This window comes from Vespa crabro, chromosome 12 (genome assembly GCF_910589235.1).
Source record: "Vespa crabro chromosome 12, iyVesCrab1.2, whole genome shotgun sequence".
NCBI lineage: Eukaryota > Metazoa > Arthropoda > Insecta > Hymenoptera > Vespidae > Vespa > Vespa crabro.
The window spans coordinates 2,510,344-2,533,408 of record NC_060966.1 but is presented as its reverse complement, the minus strand read 5'-3'; the positions used below and the strand labels follow the sequence as shown (position 1 = coordinate 2,533,408).

General features: G+C 26.0%; 1 protein-coding gene across 1 annotated transcript; it reads left to right on the top strand.

Annotated features, from left to right (window-relative positions):
- The first annotated feature begins 1,603 nt into the window (after window positions 1-1,603).
- Window positions 1,604-15,902, top strand: LOC124428354 (probable glutamate receptor). The gene is made up of 9 exons (XM_046972298.1): window positions 1,604-1,655; window positions 1,782-2,089; window positions 2,208-2,510; window positions 2,589-2,754; window positions 2,883-3,091; window positions 3,275-3,364; window positions 3,455-3,618; window positions 3,687-3,823; window positions 15,637-15,902. Exons 1-9 carry the CDS (start codon window positions 1,604-1,606, stop codon window positions 15,900-15,902), a joined length of 1,695 nt encoding a protein of 564 aa, XP_046828254.1.
- Window positions 15,903-23,065: the final 7,163 nt, after the last annotated feature.

The window sequence follows — 23,065 nt, the reverse complement described above, 5'->3', positions numbered from 1 at the left end:
CGAATGTTTTCACAGTTCGAAAAGCGTATGACTGACCACACTTCGTTATGGACAATATTTTTAGTTCTTACCGCCATTTTAATCGCATGAACCAATATTTGTTATTTAAACACAAAATATAGTATAATTAATATTTTAGATTATCAAATATAGTATAATTAATATTTTAGATTATCAAATGTAGTCCATAGTCCTCTAGGAGTCGAATAGTAAATAATTAAGAATCAACAACTGATTTTTTAGATTAAAAAATTGGATTACTATTTACATTTATTAGAAAAAATATATATTTTTTCCAACACGGGACGTTCGGCCCACAGGGAAGTAATTTTATCCTAATCATGTCAAATTGTTTGAATTACAGTATGAATCCTTCGTGAAAAGAGTTCACAATTCCTTTTAAAGACTTTTTCTAAAGAAATGATTGATTATCTTTTATTGTTTAGAATTTAACTGATCAATACATTCGGTGGCTAATGCAAAACTGAATAACTAAAAGAGACAATAGTCGTTCTATCTCTCATACTGTTTACCTATCATATGTACGTACGTTTTTCAGCGCAGACCCTTTCTTTATATAACACAATTTATATAATTTTTATTTTCTACTAGATTTCTTGCGAGGGCATCAACATTTTTAAGATGTTAAAGTGGGATATGACTGAAAAAAAAATTGGGAACACTGTATTACTATTAAGCATTTTGTATTATTCCTTATAACCACAATGTGGCCCAATGGAAAATAAGTAGCTTGTATAGATGAACATTTCTTTTTATATTATTTCTTGCAGAAAAGTTCAAAGTTAACGGTAAGGCATTCGAAAAAATGCACATTATATAAGATGAACTAATAAAGTTTTCGAATTGACAATATCTTATAGTAACATGGAATGATTTTTTGACAATATCAATAAGAATAGCTAATTTATGTCAACGTATGACTAAAGCTAACATTCCATTATTTTATATAGCTTCGATAATTAAACGGGTATTCCATATTAAACGATGCTCATATATATTTGTTTAAACGTGCAGTAGTCGCATTTCATTTTGTTAAGTGCTTGACTCAATTATATCGATCAGTACATTTATTAAATTATTAAGATAGAAGTGAAATTTTAATATTTTCTTTAACCTTTTACTACCGTAGAAAGATATAAATGTATAACTTTTATATATAGATACATGAATGACAAGCATAATAATCGAAATAACAATAACTTTCTTATTACTTTAAGAATTTAGTATCCTACGAGCTGCTTTTGTAGTCGGATAAAAATTTTCTCATTTTCCTTAGAAAATAGAGTCCGATTCGTTCAATTTGAAAAATAACACTATAATCAATCGATCGACACACGAAAAAAGACATTCGTTATGCTATTAAAAATATTTGTTCTTTATCTCATTCTTTTTCTTCCGAAAGTTGCAAGATCGTACGAATTTCTTTCTATTAGCGACGAACAGATTCCTTTTACCATAGACATTTGCAAATTATATGGAAAGAAATCTGCAATTCTCTTATACGCCGATACGGAAAAAGGTAAAGATACTACTCATTTTCATTTCTTCATTTCTACTACATTTGTTCTTTTTTTCTATAGAAATGGAAATGACAACGATGATATACAAATGGAGGCGTGCACTTTCACGAGAAGGTATTGCGATATCAAGTTTGCCCTTTTCACAATTGCACGAATCATTCTACTACGTAAGACGAATAATGCAACCGTATTACATCGTGATGATCTCTAATTATAATGCGATTAAAGAATTCTCTTTAGCAACAAGTACTTTTGACATGTCTTCAGCCATGTGGCTAGTGATATTCCTGTACAAAGAACATGGGACAAATTATTGTGACAGTCCACCAGGTAATATATTTAATTTAAAATTCAATTCAGAAATGTTGGTCCGTTGCAGTACGGGAAATATATTACGAGAATGGTATTCGATCCATATAAATCGGACTGAAATCAATGATGTAGCTACGTGGAGCTTAGAGAGAGGAATTACCAAAACAGTTCCAGAATCTCTTTATGAAAGAAGACATAATTTACAAGGCCTGATTATGAGAGCTGTTATAGTTAAGGTAGAATATTTTCATGTAGATATTTTTTCTATTTTCTACTTCAAAAAATTTGTCTCTATTTTTTTATTTCTTTTTGCTTTTTCTTCTTTAGAATTCTCCATTTATAATTATAAACAAGGATGGCGAATTAGATGGTATATACGGTAGGATATTAAAAGAACTCTGTGCCACTCTCAATTTTAGTTTCAACATTGTCTCAGAAGTAGAAGAGCATGGAAGATGGAATCCAAAAGAAAAAACTTGGTCTGGTGCAATTGCAGAATTATATACTGGACGTGCAGATATTTCTCTTTCAGAGTTTTCTATGACCAATGATAGATTAAATGCCGTTGACTTCACGAATCCTGTTTTGATCTCCAAAGACTGTCTCTTCTTTCGGGAACCAGAAATATTCGCGATTAAATGGTCATCTTATTTTCTAGTACGATAATTTGCAATCATTTTTGTTATATTTTCTTTTTCACAACCTTCATTAATTAAGGAATTATTTTTATCGTAGGCTTTCGCTTATTCTGTTTGGATTGCTATGTTTGGAGTACTAATTGCTGCATCAATTTTATTGATTTTCCTGAAAATAAAAAATGGAACCGATCGTAAAATCAAACATTTATTGTCTGATAATTTTTTGGAAATTTGGGGTATATTTTGTCAACAAGGAATTTCAGGTTTGATTTAATGTTATATTATTTACGTTTTTTAGTTTTTTAATTTGATTTTTATATATTAAGATAATTATTAATAATATTTTTATATACTTTTATATAAGCATTAACAAAGTATTTCTTTTCTGTAGAATTTGTTGATAAATCTTCGTTACGCATAGCATACTTTTCTGTATTTCTTTTGGTTACCGTCTTATCAGCTGCTTATTCTGCAGCTTTGATAAGCTTTTTAACGACCGTAAGTCACATCCTACCCTTTGATTCATTAGAAAGTTTCGTTCAAGATGGTACTTATCAACTTTCTGTTTTTCGTGGTACCGCTTATTATGATAAATTTGCAGTGAGTATGATACCGCTGTTATCTTATGTTTATATATATATATGTATATATGTATGTATATATGTATATATATATGAATATATATATGTATATATGTATATATATATATATGTATTTATATATGTATATATATGTATATATATATATGTATATACAAAGACAAGGAAAAACGTTTATTTACAGAATTCGGAAGCTCCGCTTGCAAAAAAGTTGATGAAGTTGATGCTAAAAGAAGACAAATTGCCCTTAACTGTGTTGGAAGGATTTACGAGTGTATGATGAAATATTATAAAAAAAATTAAATAATATTTATAAATAAGATTATATACAGTTTTATTATTAATATCAGTTATTAAATTACAGATTTGTGACAATCAGAAGCTAGCAATATATACGTTCGACGAAATGAAAAAATCAATAGATCCTAAAATTCCGTGCAATGTAGTTCGTGTTGAGACAGGACACGTAAATAATGTAGCTATAGTTTTATCTAAGCACAATCCATTTACTGGCATTTTTAATTTTCAGTAAGATCACAAGAATGTAATAATGTAAATTTTAATTTATCGTACATTAAAACTTCTGCTCATTTTAGGTTGCAGAAATTTTTCGACAATGGCATTATGAGTCGTTTAAAAAATTCACCATTTGAAAAGAAATCCAATGATATGATAGAACATCAACCGGTTCCCTTAACCAGCGTACTATCACTTCTTATCTTTATCCTAATTGGTATCTTTTTGAGTACTTGTATTCTGATTATAGAAAAGTTTATTTTTGCTTGTAAAAAGAAGAAGATGTCAATGGTACACCATATCCCGTCTATTAAATCCTCAGGATTTTATATAAAAAGAAAGAAAAATATAAGAAATATTAAAAAACAATATACGAATCGTAAATGTACAAGGATAAAGTATTAACGACAACGTCAATATTTATTCTCAATGATATTTATATTTTGATTATTATTTTCTAATCGAATATGAGCACTCGTACGTCTTTCTAAACTTTTGCATTATTTAATATAGTTTTAAATTGAAGTAGAACTTTTTCGTTTCATTATCGTAAATATATGTATGATACTTTGTCTTTATTTATCGAATATTTTAATTCTTTCGAACTGTTTCAAATTTTTTTACTTGCACGATGTAAGATATACATACATATGTATATCATAGTCAGAAAAAGATTACATTCAGCGTTTTATATATTTTAAATTTCAGCGATATAATTGAATCATGATTTTTCGTACTTTTTAGGATACATTTTTTTCTATTTAGTACAAATGAATTTGATCACATCCATATGTCAAATATCTTATAATAGTAATCATAATGCATGATCACGCATGCACTCTCTTTCTCTCTCTCTCTCTCTCTCTCTCTCTCTCTCTCTCTCTCTCACTCTCTCTATATATATATATATATATATATATATATGTGTGTGTGTGTGTGTGTGTGTGTGTGTGTGTGTGTGTGTGCGCGCGTGTGTGTGCGTGTGTGTTATATAATACATCATATATATATATTGAATATAATTATAGTAAATATTATTATTAATCGATTAATTAAAATTAACTACTGTTAGGATAAATCATTAATAATAATAATTACTTTTTTAATTTATAATCTTAAATTAGTCACTTATAAATCATGCAGTGAATAATTATTATTTCATAATATATTGATATCGCTTTAACTGTTCAGTGCTTTACGAATTACAGAATTGAAGTTATTATTGACTAATAATATGTGTAATATAAAAATATATAATATAAATATATTACACAATTTAGTGTGTGAATAACTATAATCCTAATATTCATAATAATAAGAAAAAACATTTAGTTTATACAACACGATGCTGCCAACTTCAGCTTTTGTCAAGAGATTATTCTCATGTGCAACAATAATAAATAAATGTACCGAAAGCAAAATTATCAGATAGAATGTTTGATATGATAGTTAAAAGCAACTATTACTCTATTACTATTATTATTGTTTTAAAACTATATGACTAATAAGTATATATTTTCCATAAATATTCACAATATTGTTCTTACAAATAAATTATTGATTAATCGTAATTGAAAAAGTAATCATTGAATAATTAATGATTATTAAATTAATCATGATCTTCAATTATATGGTTTTGACTATTTCTCTTTTTCATTAATTAATGATTACTAATTATCAAATAATCAGTATTCATGATTAATAAGCCGGAATTTATATTCAACTATTAATCTTAAACTAAACTTCAATTATTAATCAAATCATGTTTTGTCCATCTCTGTTCTGGACATTTTCAAATTCTTTTTCCCAAATTTGTCTATATTTTGCATATGTATGTATATGCACATGTATACAAAAATGTAATTTTTCATTTCTGTTTAATGCTTAACACGAATCAATATATTTTCTTAATGTATGTGTGTCATCTTTATGATCTATACTAATATAGGTATACCAGTATATTGTTTCAATTTAGATTCTAACAGTTTTCCGTTTTATCAAATTCATCATCTTGGTCATTTGGTTTCTTCATAAGATTTTTGCATCAATGTCAAATCGTCGGAAGATCTTCATTTCATGATTATAGAAGTTATAAATAATGTAAAAAGCATAAGAATTATCATAGTTGTAAAGAAACTTAAGTCTATATATCATCCGGTTTTAAATTCAACCCTTTGAAAATCAAATTCACCATTTTGCAAATCATATGTATTCTTTTGCATATCAAGTTTTTCTGCTGAATAGTTTTATTAATAAAAATAATGATTTTTGTAATGAAAATAAAATTGAATGTATATTTATTGTTAAGAAAATCCAAATTGCATTGTATGTAATGTAAAGAGGTAAATAAAATATTTATTTAATTATTTATCTAGTAAAATCCATTTCTTTACACATGAAATTCATAATTATAAATTAAACAATATATCTTTCTCTTGTGCAATAAAGTTAAAAGCAATTCTATTTTTCAATTTTTACTAAATGGGTATTTATGGATAGTTCCTAAATAAGAACTCACTTATGTTAATATTTAATTCGGAATTTTTACAATTTACGGGAAATCATAATTTCTTGTAAATGTATCATTTAAAGTTGGATCATAATGCAAACTCATGTAGATTTTCACTACATCATTGATTGTACATCGAATAATATTATTAAACTGTGATTTGAAATTTTATTTTTGAGTGAATTTTTTAAAAATATCTTTTCATTACTTTCTATTTTAGAAATTGAAAGACAATAATCTGAGCGAAAAATTTTCTAGAAAATATTGATTTTCTAAAGATTTAATTTAATTTGCAAACAGCTGTATGTAATCTGCAAAAATTGCAATTTGCATGTAATCTGCAAAAGGATGAATTTGATTTGCAAATATTGTCTTGAATGTAAAATTTGTAAATGCATATATGGGTATTAAAAATAAACTATATTTATTTATTTTTTAATAATAGTAATTTTTTTTATAATGACTGCATATTGAAATTAAACTGATTCCCCATTGAGATCTAATCGGGCGAATTTATTTTTCTCTGCGTCATTAACTTTTTAATGAAGATGCATTATACTTTACATTGAGAATGCATTAGAGATGATGCATGAGAGGGTGAATAATATATTGTGAATATTACGACCGTGTATTTTATTTATTTGTATATACTTTATATATATTTATTTGTACATTATTGATTACATGAAAGTTCACGAGAGAAAGATATTATTAATATATATAATATTATGTCATACTATGTCCTTTTTCATATCATTCAAGTTTTGTATATAACATTTTTCCATATTTTTAAAACTAACGGAAATATTTCGGGTGTACAAAATTTTTGTCACACCTTATATAATAATTATCGTCATCGAGAGCTGATCCAAATGCATTCTACAACACAAAATTACGTTTACTATTTTTATTCGATGAGACAGAACATTATTTCAATTCTTCCCCCTTTAGCTAACGAAGCTAACGAAGAATTTTCTTCTCTTTTAGTCGATTCTCTTCTCTACGTGGATCTCTATCATTATCGAAATAAGAATTCTTTCATTTTGTATAATAAATGAATTACCAATTCTATTGAATTCAATTTAATTTAAAAATGACTTTTCGTTTTGTAAATAGTAAAAAGTTAGTAACAAAATATTCAAACGTTATGTTTATTGTTCTAAGAAATATCTTTTTCGTACTATATTAAAATTGTTTTCAAACAGAGAAAAATTTTTAACTTTCTTTATCATCGAATCATTTTCATGGCTAAACTAAACACAGCAGTTATAGGACAATATGAAAGGATTGCGTCTATCATTTGAGCGTTTGCACCGATTAATGTTATTTATAAAATTTTTTTCGAACACATGTTCTTTTGCTTTCTTTCTCCCTTAATAAGTTGAGTACCAAATCCATTTTGCAGATAAAAAATAAAAGAAGAATTTGTTGTCAAACCTTTTACATTAAACTTTTAAGAAGTATATTTTGATAATCTCCTTAAAATTACAATAGAAATAAAACGTTAACAAATTTAAATAAAAAATAGATTTCAAATAATTTAAAAATATTAAATAAAAATATAAAATAGATTAAAAGTACTTTTCTAAATAACTTTAAATGTAGCGATTTGTTCTCGTTCATAGTTCTAAACATTTTCTAAACATTTCTAAATTACTTTTCTTATCATTTTCTTAATTATAAATAAATCAAAATATTTTCTGGGATTTATTCTTGTAAATCTTTTGCTTTTCTAAAATCAAAGATTCTTCTAATATTTTTCTCTTAATTTGATGTTTCTTTTCAATAACGTATTTTTTATGAATTAATAGTTGGTAGTGATATCAATGCTTATAATACCAATATTATTCTTTATATATAATTCCATTATCATATACTAATATTTGTTGAAAATATTAATATTAAGTCATACCGCAAATCTTTTATATACAATTTCTTTTTTTGCCAATTTAGGTCTATTTGAGTATTAAATAATGCTAATTGTATTAATACTATTTACCTTAAATCTTGATGTTTCAAAAGAAATTTTGACTTTTATGTAATTAATGTTTTACAAAAATTTACTTTGTTGAAAATTTTCTTTTCATATCAGATTCTTTATTCTTTTATATCGAATCCTTTTATATTAAAACCTAACGCCTTAACATCATCAAATTTAAAATCATCAAATTGAAAAATAAATATCACTTTGCTTTTTAATACTTTCTCTTTTAATAGAGCATTTTAATTTTTTTCTCTTCATTATATTATCTCTCAAATTATGATCATTATCATTTTTAAGCATTGCTCAAAATTCTTTTTATCCCTACATGTATTTCTGTTATTCTTAAATATATATGAGGTAGATGCGATAAATTGATTTTCATCTATCATTTCTAACAACTAATTACTTGTTCTTAAGTTTCAGTAATATTATTCTTTTTATTAGTCATACTAGTTAAATGAATCTTTTGCACGTACAAACTTTTGTTGTTTAATATTTCTTATACTATACAAGATATTCATGACGTGTTTGTCTACATTCTGTATATTATCTATTTCCTGATTTTATTACTGAATTTGTATAACTTCTCCCAAATTGACTTCAAAATTCATCTTCTAATAAAACATTCAAATAGGTAATCTTTCATTATGAATCTCCTGACATTTATCGTTATACAGATTTCGATTTTCCGAATAGTTTCTGTAATATTCAAATTCACAAAAATATTGTGAACATAAATAATACATTCTCATAGATAATTTCAAAAACTTACAAAGATCGAATTAGAACATTTTCTAACGGATCATTAATGGATACATTTTCTTTTTCAATTTCTTGAAACTTACTTTATTCTAATAAAATAATATCTCTTCTGCATTTAGATAAATTTAATAATCACTACTTTATATTCAGATAGTAATGTATCCTATTAAATTATAACATTATCAATCTTTTTATAAATTAATGCAATTATTTAAAACTAAAATATATTACGTATATATGTAATAAAATCATTTTTACAAAAGTACCTTGTAAGATTGAAATGCTTCTGTATTCTATAATGATAATATTTTAAATACCGTCTGCTAAACATAATAGAAGCATACTCCTTGCTTTAAACTCCCACATTTAAGGTTTAATATCTTTATTTCTAAATAAAAATTTGAAAGACTATTCCAATAGCTTATATTTTGAAATTTATACGTTCTACATTTTTTTCCATCTATATTAATATTAAAAAATACAATATAAAATGTTATACATAAAAATATATATATATTTTTTTATATATAAAATTTTATATAAATATATCCGGAGGATATAAATTCCATGAAACGCTATACATATTTATTGATTAATATATTCTCATGCAAATCAATTTGTTATCATTGCGTTTTTACAAATTTTGATATTTTATTATAGACTATATAAATTAAGCATAATCGTAAATGAAATATCAACTTGTATGGTAATCATAAAGCTAATTTTTCAAAAAGAAAGTGTACGCAATCCAACAGAAAGAGTTGAGTCTGGATAAATTCAACTCATCAATTCATCTCTCAAAAGAAATATTTTCGTAATTCCTTTTAAAGAAAATTATAGCATAATGTTAATCCATTCGACCAATCCTACAATCATGTCCAATAGAACAATGAAGAATCTAAAAAAATGTACAGAAAATGTTTAACATTTAAAGGCAATAAAAACTTTGATAATTCATTATTTAACAAGAAATTTAAGTTTAACAATGAAAACAATACAATTAATAAAATTTATAATTACAATACTATTGTATGCACTGCAGAGGTTGTTATTAGTTAGGTTTTAATATCGATAAACAAGTGCTCCAGTCGATTTATGTATCTTCAGTTGGCATCAAGAAAAATCGGAAAAATTATACAGAGTTTACAGATTACCAACAAAAAATTTTTCTTCCTAAATTTAATTCTCATAATTACATAACGATAAATTTGTTACTAAATTTTATGATATAATATATTTTGTTACTTGAGAATAAAATAGAAATCAAAATAATAAAAATTGATTATGAAAGATGGAGATTTTCATTGAATATTAACAGCCTTTTACTCCATAGTAATCGGGTTACATTATGTAAAACAATTTTATCACAATCGATATCAATTGTTCAAGTTTTATTCCGAGTATAGTTCAATAAAAACTAAGATTCTAGTATAAATAACTTATTAATATATACATATATATATATATAAATATATATATATGTTTACTTATAATTATTATAATAAATACATAAATATATACATTGTTACGAGCAACCACGAGCACGTGTAGACGAAAAAGAACTTTAATAAACAAAACAAGGACAATTTATTTGCAATTAACAACTTAACAGATAAACTCTCTTAATAAAATATTCAGATATTTCGGAACGTTTGCGAGTCACTCAACCGAATTTCCTTATAAAACAGATGGCAATCCGTTGTTACGTATCAAAGTTTCTGTGTGCCTAGAAACAGCCTTCTAGACATACAGAATTGCGAACTCCCCAATCTATACATATATGTAGCTCGTAACAATCTATACGTATATATGGCTCGTAACAATTTATATGTATATATGAAATCGTAAATTACTATAGTTTGTCAATTCAGAAATTTCGTTAATTTTGAACCTAATTCAAAATAAGAGAAGTAGTCAAAATCATGTAATTAAAGATCATGATTAATTTAATCATCAAATAATCTTCAATCATGTAATTATATCACTTTCAATTACAATTGATTTAGTAATTTATTTATAAGAACAATACCGTAAATATTTAATGAAAAATATCTATGTACTATTTACATAATTTTAAAACAAACATTTTAACAATAATTTACTTTGATATCAAACATATAACTACGTCTATATAAATGTATATGCAAGTAATAATTGGCTTGTAACTATCATTTCAAACATTTTATTCGATAATTTATATACTTTTGGTACATTTATTTATTATTGTTGCACATGAGAATAATATCTTGACAGAAGCTGAAGTTGGCAGCGAGGTATTACATAAAATGAAAACTTTTTTCTATCACAAAGGATATATTAGGTGGACCGGAAAGTAATGTTGTTTCTGCGCATGTCGATATTTAATTGTTAAAAATTGTTAAAAATTTATTCGTTTGAATTTAATTTAAGAAAGCGATATTACTTTCCGGTCCACCTAATATATATATATATATATATATATATATATATATATATATATATATATAATAATATATATATATATATATATGATATATATATATATATATAATAATATATATATATATATGATATATATATATATATATATATATATATATATATATATCAATACTATTGTTATTCACACAAAAAATATTAATATTTTAATATTTTTATATCACACATAATAATATTTTTATACTACATACACATATTAATCAATAATAATTTCAATTCTATTAAATCATAAAGTACTAAACAATTAAAGCAATATCAGTATATAATGAAATATAAATTAATCATTATATATGATTACAAATTATAAAAATAATTAAGATTAATGATTTAACTTAATAATAATTAATCGATTATTGATTACGATTAATATATCATTCAATAATCCATTACAGAAATAATCAAAAATTTATTGTCCTATGATTAAAAGATTTATTTCATCTATAGACACTGTATATGCTAGACACATAGTATATCAATGTGTTATTACATATATATATATATATATTTGATATAAATATTTGATGTAGATATTTGACACGCAGATGTGATCAAATTAACTTGCTCTAAATAAAAAAGTATGTATAATACATTGAAAAAAGAGAGAATATAGTTCGATTATATTACTGAATCACGACTCATAAATAAAAAATGGCGAATGTTTTTTTTTTAACTATGAAATACATAGGTATATTATACTTCATACAAGTACGAAAAATTAAAACAATTCGAAAGAATTAAATTATGTATATTTGCATTTGATAAATAATGAAAATGTATTAAACACATGTCTACGCATATAATATAATGACAAAATACCATTTAAATTTAAAACTGTATTAAATAATGCAAAAGCTTATATGTACGCATGTTTCTAATATATTAAAAAGTTATAATCAAAAATTTCATTGAAAGCAAATATTGACGTTGTCGTCAATATTTTATGCATGTACATTTACCATTCGTGTTATTTTGTGCAATGATGTACTATCGATATATTCAAAAATAAGCTTTTCTATAATCAGAATACAAGTACTTAAAATGATACCAATTTGAATGAAAATAAGAAGCGATACTACGCTGATTAGGATAACCGGTTGGTGCTTGGTCATATCATTAGATTTCTTTTTAAATGACAAATTTAAAAGACGATTTATCATACCATTCTCGAAAATTTTCTGCAATCTCGAACGAGATAATATTTTATCATACAGTAAATAAACATTTACATTATTAGATTCTTGTGTTCTTACATAGAAAATTGATGACATTGGTAAATGGATTGTGCTTAGATAAAACTATAGCCATATTTTTTACATGTTCCGTCTCAACACAGACCACATTGCACGGTATTTTATGATCTACTGACATTTTCATTTCGTCGAACGCATAGATTACTAGATTTCGATTTTTACAAATCTGTAATTTAATAACGGATTTTAATAATTAAACTATATTATAAATTTAACAAAACTAGCTAAACTTCAGAAATTAATTCCTCTTTTGTAGAGAAGAAAAAAATATATTCTATCGGTACCTTATTTCTTCGAAATACATTGTTATAATTTCAATTCGCAGAATATTCTTTAATGTGCGTCTATCTCACTAAATCTGCGGAATCTTCCAAATATATCTTGTTCTCCCCTTAATTTGCAGATTTAATATTATTATTAATATTATTATAATATTAATATTTTGCTGATGATCTTCAATAATTTCCGCCTTGCCGCCAACCTTTTGCCGCCGCCCTTATTCATTATGACCAATAGGTTTTCGACTCTGACAACTAGGAAAAGACAGAGACAGATCTTCTATGCGAATCGACTATCATCGCTGGCGGTGCGCGAAATGCAAACAAACCTGCTCTCGTAGTAGCAAATTAACTACGCAGCACCGAAGCCAAGATGATAGAACTACATTTTTCTCCTCTACATTTAAGAAATCCATTTCTGAAGTTGTTTCAAGTAATTTCGTTACACCTTGTATATGTAAATGATATTTAATTTTTTTTTATATTACTTCATCGTACATTCATATATCCCCTGCCATTATAGTTAAGAGCAATTTATCCTCTTCTATCATCTACTACTTAGTTGTATGTGTGCGTGTATGAGACAAATTGACCGACAGTCGAACAGAGCATGATCCGTTCTTTGTGAGGTGCGATTGTTTATGGAAGGAAAAGAAGGGGCTAAGATATGAGATAGAAGTGTAGCATGAGTGAAGTAAGCAACAAAATAAGAAACAGAACGAAGAACAATAAGTATTACCGAATGCGTATCAAGATTGGAAGCGTGAAGTCAAGAACATTCAATCTGACACTGGTAATAGAAAAACTTTAAAGAGCAATTTCAGCACCTTTAAATATAATTCTGCAATTACACCAGACCAAGTCTTTTTTTCTGGATTCCATCTTCCGTACTCTTTAACTTCCGAAACAATGTTGAAATTAAAATTAAGAGTGACACAAAATTCTCTTAATATCCTACCGTATATACCATTTCATTTGCTATCCTTATTCATAGTTGTGAATGGTAAATCCTAAAGAAGAAAAAGCAAAAAGAAAGAAAACGATAAAGGCAAATGTTTTTAAACAGAAAATAGAAAAAATATTTAGAGAAAAATATTTTACCTTAACTATAACAGCTCTCATGATCAATCCCTTTAAATTATATTTTCTTTTGTAAAGAAAATCTGGAAACATTTTATAGATTCCTTTCTCTAAACTCTACGTAGCGATATCATTATTATCGATACGACTTGTATTGATCGAATACCACTCTCGTAAAATATTTTCCGTACCGCAATGGATCAACATTTCAGAATTGAATTTTAAATGAAATATATTATTTGGTGGAATATGACAATAATCGGAATCATGTTCTTTTAACATGAATATCATTAGCCAGCTGGCTGAAGACATATCAAAAATACTTCTTACTAAAGAGAGTACCTTAGTAGTGTTGTAATCAAAGATAATCACGATGTAATATTATTCGCCTTACACAGTAGAATGATTCGCGCAATTGTGTATGGCGTAAATTCGATATTGCAATATCTTCTTTGAACCTACCTTATATATCATCGCTGTCATTTCCATCTCTGATGAAAAAAAGAAATTAATGTATTAGAAATGAGGAAAAGAAAATAAATAATGCTTATTACTTTTTTCGAATTAGGGAATAAGAAAATTGCAGATTTTTGATCATATAATTTGCAAATGTCCATGGTAAAAGGAATCTGTTTGTCGCTAATAGAAAAAAATTCGTACGATCTTGCAGAAGAAAAAGAATGAAAAAAAGAACAAATATTTTGAATGACATAACGAACGTCTTTTTTTCGTGTGTCGATCGATTGATTATAGTGTTACTTTTCAAATTGAACGAATCGGTGTCTATTTTCTAAAGAAAATGAGAAAATTTCTATGCGACTACAAAAGCAGCTTGTAGGATACTAAATTCCTAAACTAATGAGAAAATTATTGTCACTTCGATTATTACGCTTGTTATTCACATATAAAAGTTATACGTTTACATTTTTCCACATATGATAGTTAAATGTTAAAGAAAATTTTTAAATTAATTTCCATTGAAATAATTTAATAGATATACTGATCGATATAATCTAAGTAAGAACTTAATGAAATGAATTTCGGCTATCACACGTTTAATCAAGTTTGTATAAGTGATGTTTTATACCCTATAACTGTTTAATTATCGAAGCTATTTATAGTAATGGAATATTCTTATAGAAGTTCACTTAGTTTTACTGTTGTGTTGACATAAATCAATGATTCTTAAACTTCATCAGTTAGAAAACTTTATCAATTCATTTTATATAATGTGCATTTTATCAGATCTCTAACCGTTAACTTTGAACTTTTTTGCAAGAAATAAGATAAAAAAAATGTTCATCTATGCAAGCTATTTATTTTCCACTGAGCCATATTTTTCATATTATGGTTAAACCAAATAATACAGAATGCTTAACTATAATACAATATTTCCCGATTTTATTAGTATCTTATCCCACCTCAACATCTCAAAAATTTTGATATCTAAGACCAATTTAATTTAACGTTATTAAATAAGACGAATTAGCTCCAGCTGACTCGTCTAAATAAAAGAATTTTTGCGCACCTATACTATTAGAAATGATAGAAAATTACAATGTTCATCTGCGGAAAGTAGTAGAACGGAAATCCATATAAAGTTTTGTATCAGCATTATATAAATTATGCATCTATTATAATTTGTATAATTTGTTAAAAATGGCATTGAAAAACAAATGTTTGTATTAGGATTGACGAATAAGCCAGACCAAACAGGGTTATCAGGTACAAAATATTTGGATTTCGATAAGGAAGTAAATTATTATTTTTATGGTATTATCCGAAAGAAATCTAATACTAGTTATAGTTGTCAATCGATTAATTACCCATACACGAATCAACTGAAAGCACAGAAAAAATCATACGAGGCCTTCATAAGAACCGAAGAGGCAACTATAATATTCGATATGGACAGTGGAAGAACTGTAGTATTATATGGTAAATTTCATGTTTAAACAATTTATATTGCTTCATATCATACGCTTTTCCAATGGTGAAAACGTTCGTCCTTCGATATTATTAAGCTTCACAACTGATAAGTATATAATCTCTTATAATCAGCTGACTTTGAAAATTCTTATCTGAACATTTTAAGTTAAATAAACATGTTCGGACGAGTATAAATACTAAGTCATTCACATTTGTTAATTTTTGAGAAAATTTTCAAAATGAATCAATCGAAAATTACAAAGAAAAAAAATAACTATTTACAGGATAGCGCATTGTTCAACAATGATTAAATGAGCTTACAGCGGAAGTTTATGACGAAGATATAAAAAAAAACTTACAAACAATGTTACAAACAAAGAAAACTTTTTAAAATATATTTATATTATCGTAATTTCAAAACTAATATTACTTTTTAAACGATCCTCATATATATGTATAAGCATTATATAACATATTATATATGTTATATATTATTATATATATAATGTTTATCATATAATTTTATTTTATGATATATAGATACATATATGAATATATTGTATATAACAATGTATATACCTTACGATTGATTGGTATTATGGAAAATTTGACATGTTGTTCCGATCAAATTGATTCGTTTCAAATAGAATAATATGATTATTGAAGAAAAAGAGAAAGATTAATTTAATTATATTGCTGAATCATTATTCTTAAAACATCGTAAATAAAATTTTCTTTGTTGAATACGAAATACATAACTAAATCATCCTTTGCACAAATAGGCAAAATCGAAACAGTTCAAAAGAGTTAAAACATATGTATTTATTTCATATATTTATATACATTTGATAAATAAAGAAAATATGTAATATATACGTCTATACATAAAATACAATGAAAAAATTTTATTTCAATTTAAAACTTTAGTAAATAATGCGAAAGAAAAAATATGCGTACGCGTGTTTTTATTCCATTAGAAAATAATAATAATTGAGAGAGAACATTGGCGTTTTCATTAATAATTTTCGCGTGCACATTTACGATTTGCGTAATATTTTCCAATATTTCTTAATCTTTTCTTCCTTTTTGCATAAAATCCTGGCGATTTAATTGACGGAATATGATGTACCATCGACATTTTCCTCCTTTTACCAGCAAAAATAAGCTTTTCTACTATCAAAATACAAGTACTCAAAATGATACCAATGAGAATGAAAATAAGAATTGACATGACGCTGATTAGAGGAACAGGTTGATGCTTGATTATATTATTGAACTTCTTTTTAAATGTCTTCTCTCTTAAACGGCTCATCATACCATTGTAAATATATTTCTGTAACCTAGAACGAGCTATTGTTTTAGTTTATGATAAATAAAAATCAACTATTACAAAAAGCAACTATTACAAAAATTAATTATTAGATTCTTGGATTCTTACTTAAAATTGATGAGATCGGTGAAAGGATTGTGCTTAGATAAAATCATAGCAATATTGTTTACATGTCCTGTAGCAATATGAACCACATTGCATGGTATTTTCAGATTTGCTATAGCATCTTGATCAACCGTGTAGAAAGCCAGTTTCCGATTTTTACAAATCTATAAATAAATAACGTATATCTATAATAAAATTAATATGATTTATAGTAGAATAGAAAATAGATGACAAATCTTTAGGAATATTTCTTCATATAAAAGTCTTATTACGTAAAAATCATGCAATTCTATACGAATTATTGATGAAATTAAATATGAAGAATTCATTCTCGAAGTTTTGGCACGTAATTTCACTACATCCTATATATATAAATATTATTGATTTTTTATTTTATAATATTTCATCATACTCTTTTATATCCTTCCTGTTCAGTAAGAGGCAACTCTTTGTCTTCTAACATTAGCTTCATCAATTTCTTTGCGAGCGGATCTTCCGAATTCTACAAATAAATATTTTTCTTCATCTTTCCATCCTATACTTATTGTTTTACACACACAAACACAAACGTAAATATGCGTGTAGCATAACGTATTATACTCACTGCAAACTTATCATAATAAGCCGTACCACGAACAACGGCAAGTTTGTAAGTACCGTCTTGAACCAAGCTCTCTAATGAATGAAAGGGTAAGATGCGAATAGTGGTTGTTAAAAAGCTTATCAAAGCCGCTGAATAGGCGGCTAATAAGACAGTAACCAAAAGAAATATAGAAAAATATGCTATTCTTAGCGAAGATCCTTCAGGAAAATCTATAGCAAAGTTATACTTTGTGTAAATATAACTATCAAAAAATAGAAATGAAATGCAAATCAAGAAATATTGTATCAAACCTGCCAGTCCCTGTTGACACAATATACCCCAAATCTCCAGAAAATTATCGATGAATAAATATCCTATTTTACGATCAGTTCCATTACGTATTTTAAGAAAAATCAATAAGATCGATGCAACAATTAATACTCCAAGTATAGCAATCCAAACAGAATTAGTGAAAGTCTATAAAAATAACAATTACAAAATTCATAAAAGTTAAAGCACGAAGAAATAAAAAATAACAAATTTAATTGCAAATTATCCTACTAAAAAGTGAGATGACCATTTAATCCCAAATTTTTCTGGTTCTTGAATAACGAGAAAGTTTTTGATATTCAAAAATGGAAGTGTGTAGTCAACAACATTCAATCTGTCAGTGGTAACAGAAAAACCTGAAAGAGAAATATCAGCACGTCCAGAATATAATTCTGCAATTGCTCCAGACCAAGTCTTTTTTTCTGGATTCCATCTTCCAAACTCTTGTAATTCCGAGACAACGTCGAAACTAAAATTAAGAATGGTACAAAGTTCTCTTAATAGTTCACCAAACGTACCGCCTAATTCGCCATCCTTTTTTACAGTTATAAATGATGAATCCTAAAAAAAAACAATAGAAAGATCATTCTTTTTAAATATATAATAGAAAAGATATTCAGCCGAAAATAACTTACCTTAATTATAACAGCTCTCAAAATCAAACCCTTTAAATTAAATCTTCTTTCATAAAGAGAATCTGGAGCCATATTAGTGATTCCTTTCTCTAAACTCCACGTAGCAACATCATCAATCTCGGTTCGATTCTTATCGATGGAATACCATTCCCGTAAAATATTTTCTGTACCACAACGGACTAACATTTCTGAGTCGAATTTTAAATGAAATATATTACCTGGTGGATTGTGACAATAGTCAGAGCCATGTTCTTTGTAAATGAATATCACTAGCCATACAGCTAAAGACATTTCAAAAGTACTTGTTGCTAAAGAGAACTCATTAATTGCGTTATAATTAGAGATCACCGCTACATAATGCGGTCGTACAATTTGTTTTAAATAATTCGATGATTCGTGCAATTGTGAAAAATGCAAGTTTGTGCTCACAATACCTTCACGAGAAAATGCACGTCTCCATTTGAATACCATCGATTTCATTTCCATTTCTGGAAAATGAGAAAATTAATATCGTAAAAATGATGAGAAGGAAATGAGAAATATCTTTACCTTTTATCGATTCAGAGTATAAGAAAATTGCGGATTTCGATGCATATAATTTGCAAATGTCTAAAATAAAAGCAGTTTGTTTGTCGCCAATAGAAAAATCTTGCGATTTTGCGATTTTTGGAAGAAAAAGAATGACAAGTATGTTTAATCGAACAATGAACATCATTTCAATATCGATAGGACTATTTTTCAAATTAAATTAAATTACGTTCTATAAAAATTCATAGGAAAATATTTACACGTTACAAAGTGTACAATGCATAAAAAGTAGAGTCTGGATTCCTAAACTATTGAAAAAATTATTGTCGCTAATTTTAGTCCATTATTTGGTTATTCCGAGTGTCGTACAGATCGAAGTACTCGCGACGTATGTTTGCACTGTGCATATTCGCAATAATTTTATCTTTACTAGCATATTATCGATTAATAAACGTTCGTTTCATTTTCCTTCTTTATTACCTTTTTTTTCTTTGGTGTCTGAATATACAGGGTGTCCCTGCAGAAATAATTGTGTAAATATCTCGCGACTAATTTCAGTTACCAGAAAGCTTAATAATAAAAATTTTGCAGGGTTTAGAATTATCTACAAAGTGTGTGTAATCATTTTTTTATCCATGATCTTTTCGAGTTATGAAGATCAACTTAGTTCATATATATGTGTATATTATAATATTATATATATATATATATATATATATATATATATATGTATGTAAATTTATAATATATATGTATTATTTTATATATATTTATATATGTTTATATATATATATATTATATATATTATATATATTATATATATTTATATATATAATATATATATTATTTTATATATAATTATATATATATATATATTTATTTATTTTTGTACATTTTTATAGTAATTAATTTTGTAATTCATTTACAATAGAAATCATATATAATAAAAAATTACATGTAAACATCAATATAATCGGCCTCTTATCGAATAAATATGTTATTTAGAAATCAACCATGTATATTTTGATATGTTGAAGATCATAACATGTAAGCGGCTTCTATACAGCTTCTAAGTATTACATAATCTATCAACTAATTTTTTAAATTGTGGTTGAAGAAGCAACTTTTTTAATAAGATGCAGAATATCTCGTAAACTATACATAGTATTTTTTATTTGATATGATTTTAATTACAAATAACCACTACTATATAAATATGTAAAAGACTTATAGATATCTATTTAAAAAAAAAACTATGTTAATCTTCATAAATTGAAAAGGTTATGAGTAAAAAAAGATCTTTATATGCATTTTGAGTATGCACAGCTAACTCAAAACCATATAAACTTTTCTTATTAAACTGTCTTGTAAGTTCAATTAGTCACGAGATATTTGTTCAGACATCTGTGAACTAACACCCTGTATATTGTCCGTATTTATGTATTCATCTATGTAGACACGTTTCACAACTATTATAGATACGATTGTAAAATATTAATAAAAATTATAAAAATTTCACTTCCATTGAAATAATTTAATAGATGTTCTAATCGATATAAACGAGGAAGAACTTGATAAAATAATGTGGTACGACCATCGCACGCAAAGTCTTATTTATTAACAAATATATTATATATGAGAATTTCATTTCCATTTAAATATTTTAATGGGCATTCCAATCAATATAGACGAGTAAGAACATGATAAAATATGTGGTCTAATGACCACATTAAAAGCCTTATTTCAACAAATATATACGATAATCATCTAGAAAGTAATAAAGTTGACCATATACACTTTCTATATAAGTAAGATTTTGAGTTGCTCGATTCGGCCGTCAGAATAGTAGCTCTAGCAATAAATGTAACATCCGAAAAATTCATCATATTGGAATACTATTATGCTTTTCATGGACAATTAATCAGATTATGAGGTTATCTGAGGTCACAATATAGATAAAATAGATACATATATCAAATCAGTTAAATTATTGATATTATTTAAATGAATAACGAATTAAAATTTTGTTTCATTAAAAAAATCGTAAAATGAATTATACATACGATAAAATGTATTATACATTTATAATTTATGTTGAATACATAAATTTGTATTCATTCAAAGATAACATAAGAAAAATGTATTCCACAATAGTTGATAAATTAACTCTTAAAATTCACAAAATGTTTTTCATATATTCCAAATAACTCACCTTTATATGCTATACCGCAACAAATAATGCCGTGTGATGTTATACTATCGTAACAAAACTACATTACGGCACATTGCAGACTACTATGTTACGATTACTGTTACAATTAAGGAAAATGTATATTACCAAAATATAATGGTTTATGTTTAGATATACAAAAACCTTATACTTTTCGATAAGAAATAAGATAAAGAAATATTGTCATGTAGACTATTTACTTTCCGCTGGTCCACATTTCCCCGGTGGATTCACTGAATTTGTCACTGCTATATACATTCATATCAAAAGAAAAAAAAAATCATTGATCAAGCTACTTAGTGAGCTAGATTAACACATATAATATTAAGATGTGGTTAGAATGTTTAATTACAATCTTTTTCCTTCTTTTTTACGATATTATAATTGATTCATTTTTCTTTGATAATTTGAAATGAAGTACAAAGATATGAAATAAATAATGGACAGTCACCTGTAGCGAAATATTTTTACAAACCTATGAACATAATGATAACTTTGCTGCAATCGAGGAAAATCAATCAAAACGGATTGAATCCTCATGTACACATTTTTCTGTGGCATACTAAGTAGGAACTACAAATAGGTTTATAGATATTTATTTAATTTTTATTTACAACGTACACATCTTTTTTGTTGATATATTAAATGTATATTAAATATGATATATATTTAAATGTAATATATATTAAAAATGATAATATATCAAATAATATATTGAAAACAGATCTGGTAGATTAACTGGTTCTAGTAGACGTGCAATGTATACAGGCTAACTAAACTAAAATTAAGAGTGACACAAAATTCTCTTAATATCCTATCGTATATTTAATATGCCATCTTTGTTTACAATTTTGAATGGAGAATCCTAAAGAAGAAAAAGTATAAAGAAAGAAAAAAAAAGATAAATCTTTTTAAACAGAAAATAAAAAAAATATTTAGAGAAAAATATTTTACCTTAACTATAACAACTCTTATGACTTTCAAATCATATCTTCTTCTATAAAGAAAATCTGAAACCATTTTAGTGATTCCTTTCTCTAAACTCCACGTAGCAATATCATTGATCTCGATACGACTTGTATCGATCGAATACCACTCTCATAAAATATTTTCCGCAACGGATCAACATTTCAGAATTGAATTTTAAATGAAATATATTATTTGATGGATTGTGACAATAATCGGAACCATGTTCTTTTAACATGAATATCATTAGCCAGCTGGCTGAAGACATATTAAAAGTACTTATTACTAAAGAGAATTCCTTAGTAGTATTGTAATTAAAGATAATCACGATGTAATACTATTCGCCTTACGCAGTAGAATGATTTGCGCAATTGTGTATAGCGTAAATTCGATGTTGCAATATCTTCTTTGAACCTACCTTGAACATCATCGCTGTCATTTCCATTTCTGATGAAAAAAAATTAATATAGCAGAAATAAAGA